The sequence below is a fragment of the Poecilia mexicana genome, unplaced genomic scaffold, assembly GCF_051168715.1.
Source record: "Poecilia mexicana isolate PSO_F unplaced genomic scaffold, ASM5116871v1 scaffold_19, whole genome shotgun sequence".
Classification (NCBI taxonomy): Eukaryota; Metazoa; Chordata; class Actinopteri; order Cyprinodontiformes; family Poeciliidae; genus Poecilia; species Poecilia mexicana.
Window position 1 is genome coordinate 19,817,530 of NW_028263388.1, and position 19,009 is coordinate 19,836,538.

General features: G+C 38.5%; 1 protein-coding gene across 2 annotated transcripts; it reads right to left on the bottom strand.

Annotated features, from left to right (window-relative positions):
- Window positions 1-1,261: 1,261 nt before the first annotated feature.
- LOC106926377 (carbohydrate sulfotransferase 3) lies at window positions 1,262-18,011 on the bottom strand. Of its 2 annotated transcripts, XM_015001255.2 has the most exons (3): window positions 17,732-18,011; window positions 5,098-5,324; window positions 1,262-4,527 (listed from the first exon to the last, which is right to left on the bottom strand). In XM_015001255.2, the coding sequence occupies exons 2-3, from the start codon at window positions 5,175-5,177 to the stop codon at window positions 3,312-3,314; spliced, it is 1,296 nt and encodes a 431-aa protein (XP_014856741.2). In that variant the 5' UTR covers window positions 5,178-5,324; window positions 17,732-18,011; the 3' UTR covers window positions 1,262-3,311. The 2 variants fall into 2 exon arrangements, with proteins under 2 accessions (XP_014856741.2, XP_087872711.1); XM_088016585.1 differs by lacking the exon at window positions 17,732-18,011 and having other exon boundaries at window positions 5,098-6,365.
- Between the last annotated feature and the right edge of the window lie 998 nt (window positions 18,012-19,009).

Genomic DNA, 19,009 nt, shown 5'->3' on the forward strand with positions numbered 1-19,009 from the left:
GTTTATATCAGAATCCAAATGCCTTTATTGTTATCAGATAGGAGCGCAACAAAATTTTATTTCAATAAAAACCCATCCAGAGAAAGACGACAAACAAACAAGTTTTCACATGACAACCCAAGATTCAGATTCCCAGAAATGCATCAAATTAATAATAATACAGAAATGTTGTGACCAATTCAATCATAGGGAAAAGTCCTAACTTGAGAGCTGTTTGCCAGAGAGTCAATGACGTCCTCCAAATGGAGGCCATTGCTAAAGAGCCTGCAATTCAGGTTGAGTGAAAGGAAAAATGAGTAGTAGAAAAAGGTGCACCTTCAACTGCACCCTCAAAAAATTGTGAAGTGAAGTTCTTTGAAGAATTTAAGGGAATTTCATGAGGTGTAAATTGCAGCTGAAGTCGGAGCTTTAAGAACAACCACAGACGGCTGTATTCAGGATAACTCTGTCCTTGTTTTAACCCATTCCTGATGTCCAGTGTGAAAGCATGCCAGGCTTTCTCCACACTGATGGAGTAATTTATGTAAAAGATTCCCTGATCAAGTATTCAGTACCTATTCTGTGCAGTGTGGAGATCTAATTTACAGTTGGCTGACTTTGCATTAAAAACCCCTTTTTGTTAGTTTCATGTAATTATGAAAATATCTGAAAAACAGAATGTAAGCTTTCCCCCATAATCATAAAAAATACACAATCAATGCTAAAAATATATGAATGTTTTTTAAACTTTTCTGATGATTTTCTTATTCAGTGACATACAGCAGCTTGCTGAAAAGATGAGGCTTTATGAACATATCGTTTAATAATCCATCTCAGTCAAATCGTCACCACTTGTTAGTTTATCACAGTCTGAAAATAATTTAAAAACATTGTTTAGTGGTTCACACCATCCAGCTGGTAGTTCTGTTTTACAACCAACAATCATGAATTAATTTAGTGCTATAAAACAGATTAAGACTTTAGTTGATAAAGCAGGGCTTCTGTGGTAATGTGTGCTTTTCTCAGTCAATCGTCCATCAATTACTGATGCAACAAGCTGAAATCTCAGCTTTTCTCACTAAATACTACTATGTGTTGGCAGGAGCTGCAAGTCTGGGAGACAATCTCCAGTTTGAAACACATCCAGTTTACTGTGGTCAGGACTGGAGACTGTTTCCGGATCTGTTTGCAGTTTTTTTTTTTTTTTTTTTGTTCGTTATGGTTTTTTCTTTGTTTTCCTTCTCTCTTTTTTCCCCCCATTTACAAGAAATAACCATTTGCATTTAATTTAAAAGTCGATTTATTGCAAAAGACAAAAGGCAAGCATCAGCACATAAATAGAGATCAGGGTATTGTGCCCTCTTATCAACACCTGCCAAAAGAGCTGTGTCAACAGAGACCTGTCGAGAAACCTTGCACAATCCTGCAAACCAGCTGCAGTTGGAATGTTAGCTTACAGTAGAGTAGCGACATCTGCTTCAGGTGATCTTTAGCAAACATTTTGAACAGCATATGGCAAAATATTGTCACCTTTCTAAACTTACGGCTTAAGTAATTTTTAATTTAATTAATTAATTAATTTCTTCTTTTTTTTTGCCAAAAGTGAGTCTTTCCCTAAATCATCTTTTAGCAATAAAAAGGGGGAGATTTTTTGTTTTTGCCAAAATTACATTTGGCAAAAAATAAAAATAAAAAAAGACATGAGCCATTATTTTAGGGAGGTGACAAAATGTTTCCTCAACAAAGTCAAAATACAGATTTGTAAAATAGTAACTTCTGCAAAGGTGCAAAATTAGCAGATTCAGACAGAATAGACAGAGAAACAAATAGACACATTTTCATGAGAGATTACTTCCCAAAGTCAAAAGATAAACTATTGCATGGCAAGACAATGCAATACAACACAATTTCATTTTTGTGTGTCTTTGGTGCAATCATAATTCTTGTTCCTGCAGAAAAAAAAAAAAACTTCACAAAAAACAATGAGTGGAGGTCCCTGGAAGTTTTTTAGTTAAACTGCTCATTGTTGTTCACAAAGCCACAGCTATAAAATTTTGGTCTTTCAGAACAAAAAACAGACAATGGGGTTGCAGTAGTTGTGAGTGCAAAAAGAGCTAAACTGTATTTTATTGAGGTTTAAAGTTCGGATAAATAATGACCTCAAACTATGTTAAATTGTACAAAAGGTATGAAAACAGATCATCTGTTTTACGAGGACTGATCACAATAAATATAATCAATGCAAACAGGTTTTAAAGGAATATTTCAAAAAATTTTGAAGTGAGGTTCTGCAAAGTTATTAGATAAAAACAAAATAAAAAATATAAAAATTAAGTATAAAAATAAATCTAGAACAAAGTTCCCTTACTTGTAATGATGTCATATTGCCATAAATTATATGCAGCATCAATAAACAGAAAATTATATGAACTACATGAGCATTGGAAAGCTAATTGCTAACCAGGGTTACTAATTTTTATGATCTGATGCTTTTATATTAACCATCAACCATCTACACTTTACAACTTTAAAAGCAGTCTCCTGACCGTGAATAATGTCAAGGAAAAGTGCGAACAGAACCTCAATGTAGGCGGAAATGAAACCAGAAGCACAAACAACTGCCAACGTTTGCAATGAGAGGAGGGAACGGAGACGAACATCTGCAGGTCAGAGTGCTTATTGGTACAATAATGGGACGACTGGTGACATATGCTGTGGAAAAAGCTGAGAGAGAAATCTGAGAGATAATACAACAGAGGGACACTTGAAAGAAGCTAACATGCAAAAAAAAAAAAAAAAAAAACAGAAAACTGGACAAATGCAGGACATAACCAAAAATGAAAATAATTTAATTTACCAAGTTAGAATTTGGCACAAAAAAAAGGAAACCTTAGAAACAGAGATAATGAAAATAGGAAGAGAAACAGCACAAATGAGTCAGAGTAGGTTTTTTTTTAAAAAAAGGAACTAAGGTTGACAAAAAGAAATGCAGTAACAAGACAATAATTCCAGCCTTATACATTATATAAAAGACTTAGAATAAACACAAATCTCTGAAGCACAATGACCACAGATGGGATGGTTAACCCATTCACATATCTAAACATTTTCAGTTTTTATATTGTTAAAATGATCTAAAATGTGATCTGTCTGAATGACTCTACCCCATCCCTCTTCCTGCAAACTTACTAATATGACATTAGTCTACTACAGGTAAGGAAACTATCACTGATAATAACTCCATTGAACCTCACTTCAAGAAAATAAAGTAAAAAAAATAATAACTGTCCTTTTTCCTCTATTTGTTCTGCTATTGTGATATTTTTTTTATTTTAAACCCTAAAGACTTTATCTTCAATAAGACTTATAGATTTGTCTGTTAGCATCTTTTCACTGCTCACAAATTTGTACCCAAACAGCTTCAGTGTTGGCCCACAAGCTCTCTGCACAACCTGGGCTATCTTGAATGGCAGACTGAACCTCCATTTCTCTACTTGTTCAGAGGATTTCTTCTGGGTAGAATAAACCCCGCTGGTCTCCTTAGAAACCTGGGTGTTCTTCAGGATCCAGGCTTTCACTTGTGGAGTGAGAGGAATTCCAGAAAATCGGAACATCTCTGTTGCCTTCCTCATGGGAAAACGAGCAATGTCCTCATATCGCACCAACATGTACCGACCACGCAGCCACGGGGGTTGCCTGAGGCCGACTTCCGCAGACATCCGGATATTGTCGCAGTTGCCTTTGAGCTTCTTCACCTCATCCTCATTGAGGGGCCCGTCCCCACCCAGGGCCCACTCCTTCCAGCTCTTATACTTGGCAGCAAACGCAACCATTCGCGAGGCCAGCACAGCCCGGGGATCCCGAACCAGCTGGATGAATCTGATGTCAAGACGCGGATCCTCAGTAAGTGGACGGAGATTTTCAAGCTGCCGAACCCTTACAGACTTGATGACCTTGTGATCCTTCTTCAGGCAGGACTCTGATGCCATGGTCAGGTTCAGGGGCCCACAGCGTCTCGTCTTGCAGCGGTACCGCTCAAAAACACCTTTGACAACAGGGCTGCAGACGGACTCCTCACACAGAAAGCTGCTGGACTCCCGGCGAAAGAGGTTAGTGGTTATGTGGTTCACAGGGAGCGGGTCGATGAAGCTTTCCAGCAGGGAGAAGTCGCACAGAAAAAGCTGCTGGAGAACGTCACGGTACGCCTTGGCCGATGCAGTGGCGTTGGTACCTCCAGTGTCCAACGTCAACATCTTCTCCACATGCCACAGAGGCTCGAATAGGTAAAACATGTTGTCACCTTGCTGGTTGAAAAACTCGCCTACAAACGAGGATCCAGTCCTGGTGGTGGCCAACAGGAGAACATGTTTCCTTCCTTTTCTTGGTACCTCCTGGTGTTCGCTGTAGTTCTCTAGGCGCCGCTTCATCACCTTGAAGTCTTTGCTGAGTGCGGGGAAGGAGACATTGTGCTTCAGTGCTAAGTGGGAGAAAGCACCAGGCTGTAGAGGAGTTTGGGGGGTCTGCTTCAGGTTGAGCTTATCTGACACCCTAAAAACATGAAAAAGCATAGTTTTAAAATTTAAAGACAGTTTGCAGTGGAGTTGCAGTGATGGAGTTTTAAAGATCTAATTTGCTATAACCTTTGCTGAGGCGTACCTGTTGGCATTTCATATTTACCATTAATCAATTTTTAAGGTAATTTCATAAAGCTTTCTCATTCTCTCTTACTGATTATCTCTTCCTTATAGTGGATATTAACTATTGGAGTCATAAACCTGACTCTAATAATTAATGTCTGCTACAAGGAGGTCTCTCAAAGTTATTTTTGTTTGATCAGAGGCCCTAATCTCTAATATCTCATGAAAGTCAACTGGCCCATATGTTGATCATGGGGCTAAACTTTTATTCTCCAGAAATATCATGATATCATCAATTGTTTCCTGGAATTAAAGTAGACATGAGATTTTAGCATTTCTATAAACATTTGCCTTTGTAATTATGAAAGCTTTCAAGCACAATGACACAAAATATTTAGTTTGCAGACATGAAATGGAAGTAGGATGGGACGAGATGCGAGCACAAATTGGCAAAGAGACAAAACGAGAACATTGGACTCACCTCGAGATGATCCTGTTTTCCTTCTCAATGACAACAAGTGCCACAAAGAAGACAATGGGTATTGTGTATTTGATTCTCATTCTCGGACGCGGCTGTGTCTAGATGTTTTTTTGCTTTTTTTTTACACTCTGCTTCCAAATGGGTTCTGCCAGTCTTTCAGGTCATCAGCCACCTTCTTAAGGAGCCTTCCAGTTATTTGTGTTCCCAAATGTAGCCAATGTCCCATCCTGTAAAATGAAATCAACATCAATCTCTCAGCATCACATGCTGCACATTTGAAGACAGGCAGTTGTGAAAAACGCCTCTGTGTTTTAGATATGTTTATTTAGTAGGGGGAAGTTGATGCTATCGCGTGGACACAAAAATGCAGTGTGATGCTGAGTCACAAGAACCGTTACACAAAGCCTTTTTACGTTCCAAAGACTCTTGCTTCCCTAATTTTTATAAGTGTGCACAGCCATGTATCTCTCCTTTGCAAAAGAAGAGAGTTTTAGGCATTTACTAAAACACATATATTTCATATAATAAGGTAAAAAGTAAAAAAAAAAAAAAAAAAAACATTGTTAGTCTCAGATATAAGCCAGTCTTTGTTATGAGGAAGTCCTTGTTATCTTTAAGTGCACCAGTGCATTTTAGAAACATGCCCACCCACCATGCCAGACTGAGGGCTGGGGCACATAGAGACACTGTATTTATGAGTCTGTCATGCCTAGAAGTTCTTTTAAAAAACTGAGCAGACAAACAACCGAGTGCAGAGTAAAATATGAGTGACAGGCTGCAATCAAGCACAATCTTTCCAATTAAACTGTTATCCCACTTCTACGAAGCTGCGTGCCAAAAAAACTCATGGGTTGTCGGGTCTTTAAGTGATACTGTCTACCACCCGCAGACGTAGGCAGCAGAGCAGCCTGAAGTCCAAAGCTACAGCTTCTCGTTTTTGATAACACTGGGAGAATACATTGTGAACAGTGGTCCTCATTGAATGACATTGAGCAACTAAGCTGTGTAGACTGCACAGGTCCAGATGCTGAGAACTAAAACTGTGCTGTGCTGAAACTGAAAGCGGAGGCCTGGTTGTCACAGCACCATAAACTGTAGAGCTCTACACCTGGAGGCCGCTGGAGACTTTTATAAGTCGTTAGACTGGAGGTGCTTGGTAGTTAAATGAAGAAAAGGGCGGATTTAATAGCAGCTATTTGCTAACATACTGCTCATTTTTGAAAGAATGATACTGGTTTACCTCAAAGATAATTGCAGCGCGTCTTAGATCCCTGACTAATCTTAAGAGTTTAGTGTAATCCTGACAAACAGGGTGTCGCGGCCTTCTAGTTTCCAAAAAACAATACTCCAACAAAGGCCGTGGGTGTTGACAGGTGGTTTCTGATTAGAACGCACTTCCAACTTAATTTGTTTGAAAAAATATATTCTTTATTTCTTGTAAAAATAGCGACAAAATAATTACCAAAAAATGTCCTACAACTTAGTCAAAAATGAAGGTAAAAGTGGTCAAAAAATCATTTACAAAACCTCCCATTCACACACCAAACATTTGCCAAAACCATCCATCCACCCCGGACCCGGTGTGTTTTAATTACTTAAATTAATGGGAGGGTCTAACCAATTAACATAATCAATTCAAATATACAAATTATCTACAGATTGTGGATCTAAACTTAACTTAAATAAATTCTAAACTTCCCAAAGTGAAAGACTAAATTAGTAGAAATTATAAGTTTCAAACATTACATAAATGGCCACCACATCCCGGCCCCTAATTCATGTACAAGAATTATAATATCTGCATACGAGGCCATTACCAAATACAAGATCAATATTAACATTAGCAGATTTTTAGCTCTTCAATGTTTCTGTATCAATGACAAAATTCACTTAAACATCAATTTATGCAGTAGTCCACAATGTTTTTTTTTTTTTTTTTTTTTTTTTTATCCATTTGTTTTAGAAAAAATGAAAAAGCAAAACAGTCAATGTGTTCCATGACTTCCAAGTTAGTCTTGTCCATGTGCATGGTCTGTGTATGTATAAAAAGGTGTATGTAGCAGAATGTGATGTTCAGCATGTCAGTAAATGAGCATCAGTGTAAATGTAGAGCCAGAGGTTCCAGAACTTAGCTCAGTTGGAGACAAACATTTATTGTTGTCTCTATACAGCCTCCAGCAGGAGACATATCTTGTTGATAGGCTTCTCCAGCTCATTTGTTCTTGTCTTGACTCGAACACGTCGAACTAATCCACTTGCATCTGCCATGGTTTCTGTGATGCGTCCAATAGGCCAAGAATTTCTCGGTGCAGCCTCGTCGACAACAAGCACCACATCATCAATGGCAAAGTTTCTGTGAGTCTTGTTCCATTTCCGTCGCTCTTGCAACAAAGGAAGATATTCTTTCACCCACCGTTTCCAGAACAGGTCCACAATGTACTGGGCTTGCCTCCAACGTCTCCGAATGTACAGGTCCTCTTTCTTGAATAAGGAGGGTTGAAAGACCACTTTATGCCATCTTGTGCTAAGCATTTTTGGATTTTGCTTTGTTCTAGCTCCAACACGGCTTGCTTTAACTCACGATTTGAGCTGACAAAGTTGGTTCCGTTGTCCGACCTCATTTCCTTTACTTGTCCTCTGCGGCAGATGAATCTCCTGATGGCGTTTATGCAGGAATCTGTCAAGAGAATGTGCCACCTCCAGGTGAACTGCACGACATGTTAGACATGTGAAGAGAACTCCATATCTTTTAACAATAGTTCTCCCTCTCTTCACTGCTATTGGTCCAAAGTAATCAACACCAACATAAGTAAATGGTGGAAGATCAGTTAAGAGTCTGTCAGTAGGAAGATCTGACATTTTTTGCTCACCTGGCTTTCGTCGTTGTCTTTGACACATCATACAGTCTCTGATTATCTTTCTAGCTGCTGAATTAGCATGAGGGATCCAGTACTGTCGTCGAAGAGTAGAAAGCATGTGATTTCTTCCTCTGTGTCCAACCTTTTCATGGATATGTTGAAGAATGAGCTTTGAAACATGGCTTTCTTTAGGCAATATTGCAGGATGTTTTGTTTCTTCTGGTAATGCTGCTTTGCTCAGTCTGCCACCCACTCTCAACACACCATCGGTAACAACAGGATCAAGCTTGTACAGATGACTTGACTTCTTCACTGCACCAGAGCTCAGGGCAGCCATTTCATCACCAAAATGTTTTCTTTGCACAAAGCTCACTATGGCTTCCTCGGCCTTGAAGAGATCATCAGTTGTAAGCTGAACATCCATTTTGTTGTCCTGATCATTATACATTTTATTTCCACAGTGTCTAGTTAGCAACTTCTTTGTTTGCATCTTTTCTTTTAGTTTCAGGATCCATGCTACACTTCTTTTTAGTTTTGTCCAACTGGAAAAGTACATTAGCAGCTTAGTAGTGGGACACACCTTTTCCAACAAAGCTACGCATGTCAGGATCTGATCTTTAACCTCTGGATCAGGTTCCAAATGGACAGGTCTTTCTTTGATCACTGTTGGCCATTGAATCTCAGGTTTTACGAGAAATTCTGGTCCACTGATCCAGGTGGAAGACTTTAAAAAAGGGCTAATCTTCATGCCTCGAGAGGCTGCATCAGCAGGATTTAACTTTGAGCTAATGTATCTCCATTGAGTAACCTTTGTAAGATCACGAATGATGGACACTCTATTAGCTACATATGTTTTAAACCGTGTTGTTGTGTTTGCAATGTACTGCAGGACGGTTGTGCTGTCACACCAGAAAACTGAGTCGCTCAGGTTGAGTTCAAGTTGAACTGACAGCATTTTGTCCAGACGCACAGCTAAAACTGCAGCAGCAAGTTCAAGTCGTGGTATGGTGACTTGTTTTAATGGTGCTACCCTTGCTTTGCCAATAACAAAGGAAACACACACTTCCTGTTTGTCATTAGATACCCTAAGATAAGACACAGCACCAAACCCAGTTTCACTGGCATCACAAAAATGATGCAGCTGTGCACTTTTTATCTCTCCAAATTCTTTGGGTGTGATGCATCGTCTGACACTAAAGTTGTCAAGAAGAACTAAATCTTCGACCCATTCTTTCCAAATTTGTGCCTTTTCTGGTGGAATTTTCTCATCCCAGCCAAACTTCAGTTTACATAAATGTTGAAGAATCTGTTTAGCAGGGAGAATAACTGGAGCTAAGAAACCCAAAGGGTCGTAAATAGAGCTGACAATGGACAGAATACCACGCCTTGTTAGTGGCTGGTGTTTGTTTACAATGCTAAAGGTGAAAACATCCTGTTCAACATCCCATTGCACCCCCAGGGTTCTTTCAGTGGGAAGCTGGTCCCGGCTAAGATCTAGCATCTTTACACCTGTTGCTCTATTTTCCTCCAGGATCTGAGAGAGGACAGAGCGCTCACTACACACCCATTTATTGAGCTTAAATCCCCCCTTGGCACACACCTCAGTGAGCTGTTGATAAAGAGAAATGGCCTGCTCAACAGTCTGGACAGACCTGAGACAGTCATCTACATAAAAACTGTGTCTGATTGTATTAATAATCTCTTCTGGGTACAGATGTTCGTTGTCATCAGCAGTCTTTAAAAGTGCATATGTGGCACAACTAGGGGAAGAGACTGCACCAAAAATATGGACCAACATTCTATGCTCAACAAGCTCTTTTGTGATGTCACCGTTGGGCCACCAGAGAAAACGTAGGTAATTTACATGTTCTTCAGCAACTCTGACTTGGTGGAACATCCCTTTAATGTCTGTCATAAGTGCTATTGGACCTTGCCGAAAACGAATGAGCACACCTAATAAGGTGCTAGTCAAATCTGGTCCCTGCAACAGCTCTTTGTTCAGTGATGTTCCAGCAAACGTTGCCGCACAATCATAGACAACCCGCAGTGTTTTCTTGCGGGGGTGGTAGACCCCATGATGAGGTACATACCACACCTTTCCTTCCTCATGTTCCACTTGATCTTGTGGAATGATTTCTGAATGTTCTTCCACACTGATGTTATGCATAAATTCTTTGTACTCTTCGAAAAATTGCTTATCCTTCTGAAATCGTTTTAACAGACATTGCGCCCTCTGCTGGGCCACCTGTTTGTTGTTGGGCATTTTTACTTCAGGATTACGAAAGGGTAACTTCAGGTAATAGTGACCGTCTTTAAGCACCGCTGACTTTGACATAATGTCCATGAACTGTTTGTCTTCTACAGACATTTCAGCATGCTCATTGAACTGGTGCTCTACAAAATCCTGGTTATACTGACTGACCAGCATTTCTTCCAAACTACTTATAGACACACGGTTCACCTGGATAGAACCAGCAACATGTCCATTTTCTTCACTACCCTGACTGAGCGGACCATTAACAACCCAACCAAGACGTGTTAGCACAGCATAAGGCCCACTACCTTCACTGTTAACTATTTTCCAAGGTTCCAATGCTTTAGGAGCGTTTACACCAATGAGCAGCCCAATGCCAGCATCTATTGGTGTCAACTCAACACCTTTTAGATAAGACCATTTTCTTAAGTCTTCCTTTTTAGGGATATTTTCTTTAGTGACAGGAATGGATTGTTGAGTATATACATCAGGCAACTTCAAGTACTCATTTTCTTTTAAAGCAGCTACTTCCAAACCAGATAGTCTATAGCTACTTACAGGCTTTTCCTGACCCATGGTTTTTAGTATGATTTCCACTCTCTTTCCAGACGCATTTAACTGCATCATCAAAGCCTCTGTACAAAATGTTGCAGAGCTGCCTGGATCTAGAAAGGCATAAGTCTCTACGATCTTTGTCCCCTTTTCCAACTTTACTTTTACTGGGACAACTGACAGAGCACATTCATTAGACCCGGCCCCAGTGTAGCTACCAACATTCAAAGATACAAGAGCACTTGAGACTGGTGACTCTTCATTCTCAGTCTTAACTGTTTGATGCTGCTGCTCTGCTGGTGCAATATGCAGAACCGTAGGGTGACTTTTATTACAGGTGAGGCATGTTAAACGCTGTGGACAGTTTTTACTCATATGCCCCTTCTGTAAGCAGCCAAAGCATATACCTTTACTTTTAATGAATGTCACCTTTTCTTTGTTGGTTTTCCTCTTAAAGGAGTCACACTTTTCCATGCAATGACTTCCATGACAGAACAAGCATAGAGTTGTAGTCATCTTTACATTTTTATGACTAAACTGGACCTGTTTGTCATTGCTTTGTTTAGAAATTACAGCAACAGAAGTGGCAAAACTGCTGCTTTTGGTTTTAAAAGGAACCTTTGATGGTTTTAAAGCCATCTTTTCTTTTGCATTTTGACTTTCTCCAAAAACAGGATCTAATGCAGCTTTTGTTTGTTTTTCCAAAAAATCAAGAAGATCTTTAAACTTTGCTCTACGATCGTATTTTTCTGCTATGTCAACCACAATAAGTCGCCATTTGTCACGAAGTCTAAAAGGCAACTTTGAAACAAGAATTCTCATATTGGTAGAGTTTTCAAGCTCATCAATAAACCCAGCTTCATCCATTGTGTTGAAACAACTTCTTAGAAATAATGTATAAGCTCTTAAAGTAGTGGCATCATCAGACTTTAAAACTGACCAATTCAGAGCTTTGTCTATAAATGCAGATGTTATTTTTGCTCTGTTACCAAAGTTCCACTCAAGCTGTTTTTTGGCTTCTACATAAGCAGTTTCTGGACTCATGTGCATACAACTTCTCACTAAAGTTTTTGGCTGACCTGAGGTAAACTGTTCCAAGTAATAAAGCCTGTCCTGCATGTTGTCTGTCTTAGTTTCTATTCCTTGCTCAAAAGCCTTAAGAAAGGATCTAAAATGCAAAGGATCGCCACTAAAAACAGGGATTTCTACAGATGGCAGGAATGACAGTCTTTGCTGTTTTACAAGCATCTCAGTGATTTCATTCTGCTTCTTCATGATCTCTGTTAAAGCACTACTATGAACATCAACCTGAGACATTTGTCTTGGGCTTTCCCCTTCCGGTTTCACTAATGTTTCATTAATAGATGTCTCGTGGGGCATTGGCAAAGGTGCAAGAGTTGCCGATCGCTTCTGTGTTCTTGGAGCCTTTTGAGCTGTAGCAGCGGGTATGAACTCAGTAGATGCTGTGGAACCTGATGTTTCCTGGCTTGCGACGTCAGCGCTGGAACTTTTCTGTTCTTGCGCAGAGTTGTAGATTTTCATCTTTGCATCCGCCTTCACCAGCTTGGTTCTCAAAGCCAATGCTTCTTTTCTTGCTTTTAACTGGAGTTCTTCCAGCTCGAGCGCATGTTTTTCTTGCAGCGCATCCGCCTCCGCTTTCAGAGCTGCTCTTTCCACCTCGGCTTCCATCAGCGCCATTGAAGCCGCACGGGAACTCGAACTCCGAGCACTAGAGGCTTTACTCATTATACTGGGCGCCGTGCTGGCCGTCTTGCTGGCTGGTTTAGCTGCGGACCCAGATAGCCTTTCAAAGTTTTTGCTGATCGTTTGTTGCGCAGTCTGTGAGACGCTGTCATCCGGCTCAACGTCACGGTCATGAGATGCCGCCTTTGATTCAACATCAAACGCTGAACATACTTCGCTCTTCTGTGCATCAGGATCGCCATTCATCCAAACTTCGATCTCATCCAAGAACTCTTTAAAACTGATCAACTTTGGTTCATACCAATCGCCGTGATCGGTTTCCTTTTCATCATCGTTCAGAAGTCTTTGAACTGAAGATTGCAAGTCCATAAATTCTGCTAAATAATTATTAAAAGTTTTCATATGCTCATCTATGGAGGGTTTTGATTCTCCAGCATCAATTAAAGCATGAATGTCATTTCTTTTTCTTGTCAGAACGCCGAGTTTGGCTCTGCGCCTTTTAATTAAATTAAAGAGTTCCTTTTCCTTTTGAAATCCTTCATCTTGTTCATCCATTTTCAACACAAATTTCGTTTCTCTAAATCCAAAAGATAATTGTCCAAAACAAACTTTTCAATTTGCACCTCAGCGTCTCTACTTTCTTCAACAAAGTATCGCATTTACTCACGAACTTTGTGCGTCTTCTCCAAGTCCATTCCATGAAGTTTCAGTCGCCCAAGTGCGATCATCCAATCTTCCAAGCTTTTCCAAGTCTTTTCTAATATCCAAACGTTCCAAAGATGGTCCAAAAAAATGATTTTTTGACTTAAATGTCGCGGCCTTCTAGTTTCCAAAAAACAATACTCCAACAAAGGCCGTGGGTGTTGACAGGTGGTTTCTGATTAGAACGCACTTCCAACTTAATTTGTTTGAAAAAATATATTCTTTATTTCTTGTAAAAATAGCGACAAAATAATTACCAAAAAATGTCCTACAACTTAGTCAAAAATGAAGGTAAAAGTGGTCAAAAAATCATTTACAAAACCTCCCATTCACACACCAAACATTTGCCAAAACCATCCATCCACCCCGGACCCGGTGTGTTTTAATTACTTAAATTAATGGGAGGGTCTAACCAATTAACATAATCAATTCAAATATACAAATTATCTACAGATTGTGGATCTAAACTTAACTTAAATAAATTCTAAACTTCCCAAAGTGAAAGACTAAATTAGTAGAAATTATAAGTTTCAAACATTACATAAATGGCCACCACACAGGGACATGAAGCCATACTGAGGCAGCTTATCTGAACATACAGTTTTGTTTTGCTTTAGTTTTTGTTTTTTTCCAATGTAAAAAAATTGTCAAAATTTGCAGCCTTTAAAAACACAAAAAAGTTTTCTTTCAGGATAATCCTTTATGCAGCTCTGCCATCTTCCCAGTCTCAGTGAAAGAAAAGACGCCCCAAAGCATAACACTGCCTTGACCATTTTTCACTGTGTGTGTGCTCAGTGTGACATGCAGTGTATGTTCTATTGAGTTATTTTTATTTCGTCCACAAAATGATATCTCTTTATCTGTACCATGATTTGTCATTTTTACCTTTGTATTTCTATGGATTTTTTTTTTATTATTAATTCTCAAAAAACATATAACTTATAATTATAATAAATCAGAATGCCCCAAAAGAGGTGAAAAAGCTATATGCACTTGAACGCAACTATATTTCTCTTGAAGATCATGCAGTTTAAGGATTCTTCAGTAAAAGAAAATGATCTATAACTATTGCCCATTTTAATTTTGAAAGACATTTGGCTGTTTTTCAATAGGTCTTCCAGGCATGTTGCTGTTTATTTGTCTCAATATTTTGTTCAAATTTGAATTATTCGGGGGCCACTAAAGATTTATAATAAGGCATTCAGCCCTGAAAAATGGCAACGGTGATGCAGATGCTTGCCTACCTTCCTTGCTTTCGTGTATCAACTACAACACAAACAGTTAACGAAACAGCCTGAACACGGAGGCAAATTTGAGACGCACCAGCAAACTGCTGCTGCTAATAAACAATGCAACTTGAAACCACCTCCTACATTTTCACGTAAGCGTTTCCAGTCTCTTTTCTGAATTGCGTTGAACTCTGAGTGCCTTCAGGTTCTTGTATTAGCAGAAGCAGCGTTTCACTTCTCACATCCCGCTGCGACCTCTGCCCCGGCCAGTTGCGAGCACAGAAGCAGGTCCAAATGACTGCAGTCTAAACACAGGGGATGGTTGGACGGTGCCTGTGAAATTCTCCGAGTGGGAACAGGAAGTTTTGCAGCTCCAGTAGAGACAGAGAGAAAGCACTGTTGACGTGGAACAGTATGTAATGAAAAAAGGTGAGCCGTGCAATGAGACGCGCTTTCATCGGAAGGAAAAGTCTGCGCCGTCTTGCACCACTCTGCCGCATGCCACGACCACAAAGGGGTCTTTACACGGGAGTGACTCTGAACCCTGCTTTTGGGGTGAGGCAGCAGAACACAAACTGCTTGGTCATTTACACGTCACACCATCAGTGGCTTAGATCTCGGATGTCGTAACTCGTGCGCAATCGGCCTCGACTGAGAAACGACAGTCTGCAGGAGCAAAGTTGCATTACACCTGAGAGAATTTCCAGTTTTATCTCGGCCACTCGTGTGCTAAATGGCAGCACCTGAGCTAAGTAACAGACCAAAAAGACCCAAAGGAGACAGTTATTGACAAACCCTACAAGCTTTTTTGACAGCTTTCTGCAGAGCTAAATGTGCATTTTTATCCACATAATATAATTTCAGGAAGAAAAAGATATTTCACATCCACAATTCATCAAGTAAATAAGTAGTCAGATGTTTTGTCATTTATATAGTAAATTAGATGTACACCAATTATCTCAGCTTATTGCATCTGCTGTGTAAAAGGGGGGGACACTTGAGCTGACATTCGTGAATATTCACAAGCCACTGAGGCATATGACACGTTTGATCATCTGCTCATAACAAAATCGCTTGTGCACCATTTATCATCTTGTTACAAAATGCCTTTAATAGCTGCCTCTTATTTAATGTAAATCTTATGTGGAGACAAATTAAGCAGCAGTCACCCAAGCCTGTTTTGCATGTGACTGTACTACAACTATGGAATTTGGCTTTGCATGCAAATAGGGCCTATTTACAAAGAATGTAAAAAAAAAAATAAAAAAATCTTTAGCATGTTTTTCATGATTGTTTCTGATTGGTGATTTGGAAGTCAAATACAGAAAAGTCTGAATTTTTCTCTTCTCCACCAAATGCATGAAAACTGACATATAGTTTCATGCGCTATTGTTTTATTTTGTTTAAGATAAGATAAGACTAAAGGACATATGAGTTGAAGGATAAATAGGGATGATCTTTTATTTACACTTTCTTCTCACATGTTAAATTCTGAAACAACATTGAAAAATGAGTCGCTTATTGGGAAAAAATATACTTCTAATGTTTTTTCTATATATTTTGAAATAACGCTTCTCTTACTTGAGTAAGATTTCTGAATATTCTACGTTGCTCTGTTTGCTTCAGTGAATGAAGAATAAACATGTTTTGACTAAACACTAAACTGTCTACTGAGTCTGCTGTACCAGGTGAATATATAGTGAACAGTGAATGGGAGCAATAGATTTACTCTCCAATACACATTAGCTTCATTATGTATTGCTTTTGAAATATTTATGTTAAATAAATTTGATGTGGGGGAGTATTATCTCCTGAAATAATTTCTTATTGTGTTTTCATGCATCGTTTTACATTTTAGCCTTTAAAACATCAGGATTTCACATGGGTTTATGTTGTTGTTTGGATGCACATGTTTTGTCAGTTTCACTGTTTTCTATACAAACAATTTGTGTTCCAATTTCAGTATTGGAACACAAATTGTCATCACTCACAACTCCACTTTCTGGTGGCGGAAAGTCGTAGTAGCTTAATTTAATAACAGATTTTATTATTATTATTATTATTTTATTATTATTATTATTATTGATGAGAGAACATGTTATTCATGTTTATGTGTAAGCTAATGTTAGAGATGTGGTACAGCTAGCTGATATAGAAAATTAGAAAAGTTACAGCTTAAAACTGCTATTAGAAAAAGGTTATTATTTTTTTGCCACATTTAAGTATCTTGATGAATATTGAGTATATTCCATAGCTTTTGGTATTAACAATGTTTAAATTTTTGTGCTCAGTAGCCACCAATATAAACCACCAGTTCTCTGTATATGCACAGGGCATATTTTATGTAATCCTTCCCCACATAAATAAAACTGGAGAGCCAAGCTGTTAAATAAAACCGATAACAGGTAAAGGCATTGGCAAAACTAAAACGATTGGCACAATATTTGCATATGGCTTTCAAAAGATTGGACATCAGACTGGATAAAGGGAATGTGAAAACACTCTTGTTCTTGTTTCATGTCCACAGATTCTCAGTTAGGGATAGCTGTTTGAAATTGACTAAGATATATTCAAACTTTTCTGTCGCTGATTTGGTTGAGTGTGTGGGGTCGCTGTCTTGCTGGAAGGATTTCCCTGTCTTTGCAGATTTTATTTTGGGATTGCTCTATAGCTCAACCATCTTTCCACAAACTCAGAGCAGCTTCCCTGTCCATTAAAAAAAAAATACAGGTCATCTCTATGGAGAGCATGGCAAATAGTATTACAACATCTTCTTCCACCTGCTCTGTGGATCTCTGTAGCTTCTAGACCTATTGGCAGCTTCTCCGAATAAAGATGTCGTGCATAACTTGCGTAAGCTTAATAAAGGGTTCGTGTGTCAGTAGGTTTTCGTTTTTGCCTAATTTTATTTCTAGAGCCAAGTGTTAAAAGTGTTTCATCCAGTGGCAAACAAAGTTGAATACAAATGCCACCCACAGTTTCATGAGTGTATTAAACCGTGTGGTTTTTGATGAGAAAAAGTTGCAGAAACTGCGCAGCAAACTTAAAGCACTTGCATGCACTGATTTATAGAAGCATAAACAACATTACTATTTAGAAAACTAAAGTCTACAGGAGAAACAAGCTCAAGATAAATAAATCTGAGTGAATCCTCCCCCTAAGTCATGAGGACAAATTAAACTATGTCGCCTTAATAAAAGTCGCATGAGCAAAGTCACAAGTGTCTTATTTGGAGTAACTTTACTGTTTGAGATATATTGTAAACTTTGAACTTGTTCCTGTTCTTCAGCAGGTTGCTGTCAGTAAAGTCAAACTCAAACTTGTTAAGAACCAACCATTATGATGAGCTATGATGTCGGAAGGCGTCCCGCTTTCATTCCACTTGTTCAGCCTCTTCTCAAAGTGCGGCTCGGCAGGGAAACTGATTCCATTGCTTTCAAAATGCGCTTTTAATTCTGCGACAGAAAACGATCCATTCGAAACGAAGAAGAGTTTGGTGGAGTTCCGCTAAGCAAATCACGGGAGTTCAATAAAACCATGTTGATCAGGATGGTGGGGAGAGCATCCTCTGAAAGTGAATGAGAACTCCAGCAGTTGCAACTCACTGATTCGCACTGAATCAACTTTGGCTACAGAGGAGCGGAGCTTCAAGCAGGAGGCGCGCCACCAACGATCCCATACATTGAACTCACAAATTGATTACTCGTCAAATAAACTTTACACGCACATTCTTATCAGTATCTAGAGAAAAAAAAGTGTAGGTTTGTGGCTTATAACGTGTTTAACATGTAGTTTTGGAATTAAAAATTCAGGGTTTAGCGGTTATCTTTTTGTCTCAGCTAAAGAAGAATGGCTCCATCTAGTGGAGAAATGTTTACCCTGCATTATATTGCTTTATTAGTTGCCTATTGAGAGCTTTATGGGGTATATGACAACACAGCAATTGTTGTTCTAATGTTCTTCTATCTGCTGAGCCTTTTGTGACATTTGTAAATTATGAAGATACAGTGAATACAATTTACCGCCACTTGAAGTAGTTTACCCTTTTCTACTATGTCAATTATTTATATTATTTTTTCATGTTGGTCTTAAAAAATACCCGAATCTGCACATAATCTGTTGACAGAATTTTTAAGTAAATCAGATGTTCTGATCAGTAGCTGATCAGTTTTTGATACTTTTTACTCATTCTTGAGTAATTTCTTTAATGACTACTTTTTTTATTTTTACTTGAGTAAAAATTTGCTGTAGCAGTGTTACAGCTACTTGAGTAAAATTTCTTACTAACCACTGAGTACTTCATATAAATTATATTACCAAACAGGACTACATGATGCAACAATCTGATTTCCGTTCCTTTGGATTATATAAACTATTTTACATTTACATTTTACATCATATATATATATATATATATATATATATATATATATATATATATATATATATATATATATATATATATATATATATATATATATATATATATATATATATATATATATATATATATATATATATATATATATATATATATATGTAAATATATATATAGACTGGGTGCTTTTAAAGCGTTTTAGTGTGATTACATGCTTCTTTATATCATAATCCTA

What these genes read in the sequence shown, in the direction of transcription:
- LOC106926377 (XM_015001255.2), bottom strand. Translation starts at nt 5,177, where the DNA reads ATGAGAATCAAATACACAATACCCATTGTCTTCTTTGTGGCACTTGTT. An exon ending in GAAAACAGGATCATCTCGAG is followed by an intron (nt 4,528 to 5,097) that starts GTGAGTCCAATG and finishes TCATGTTTTTAG; the next exon opens with GGTGTCAGATAAGCTCAACC.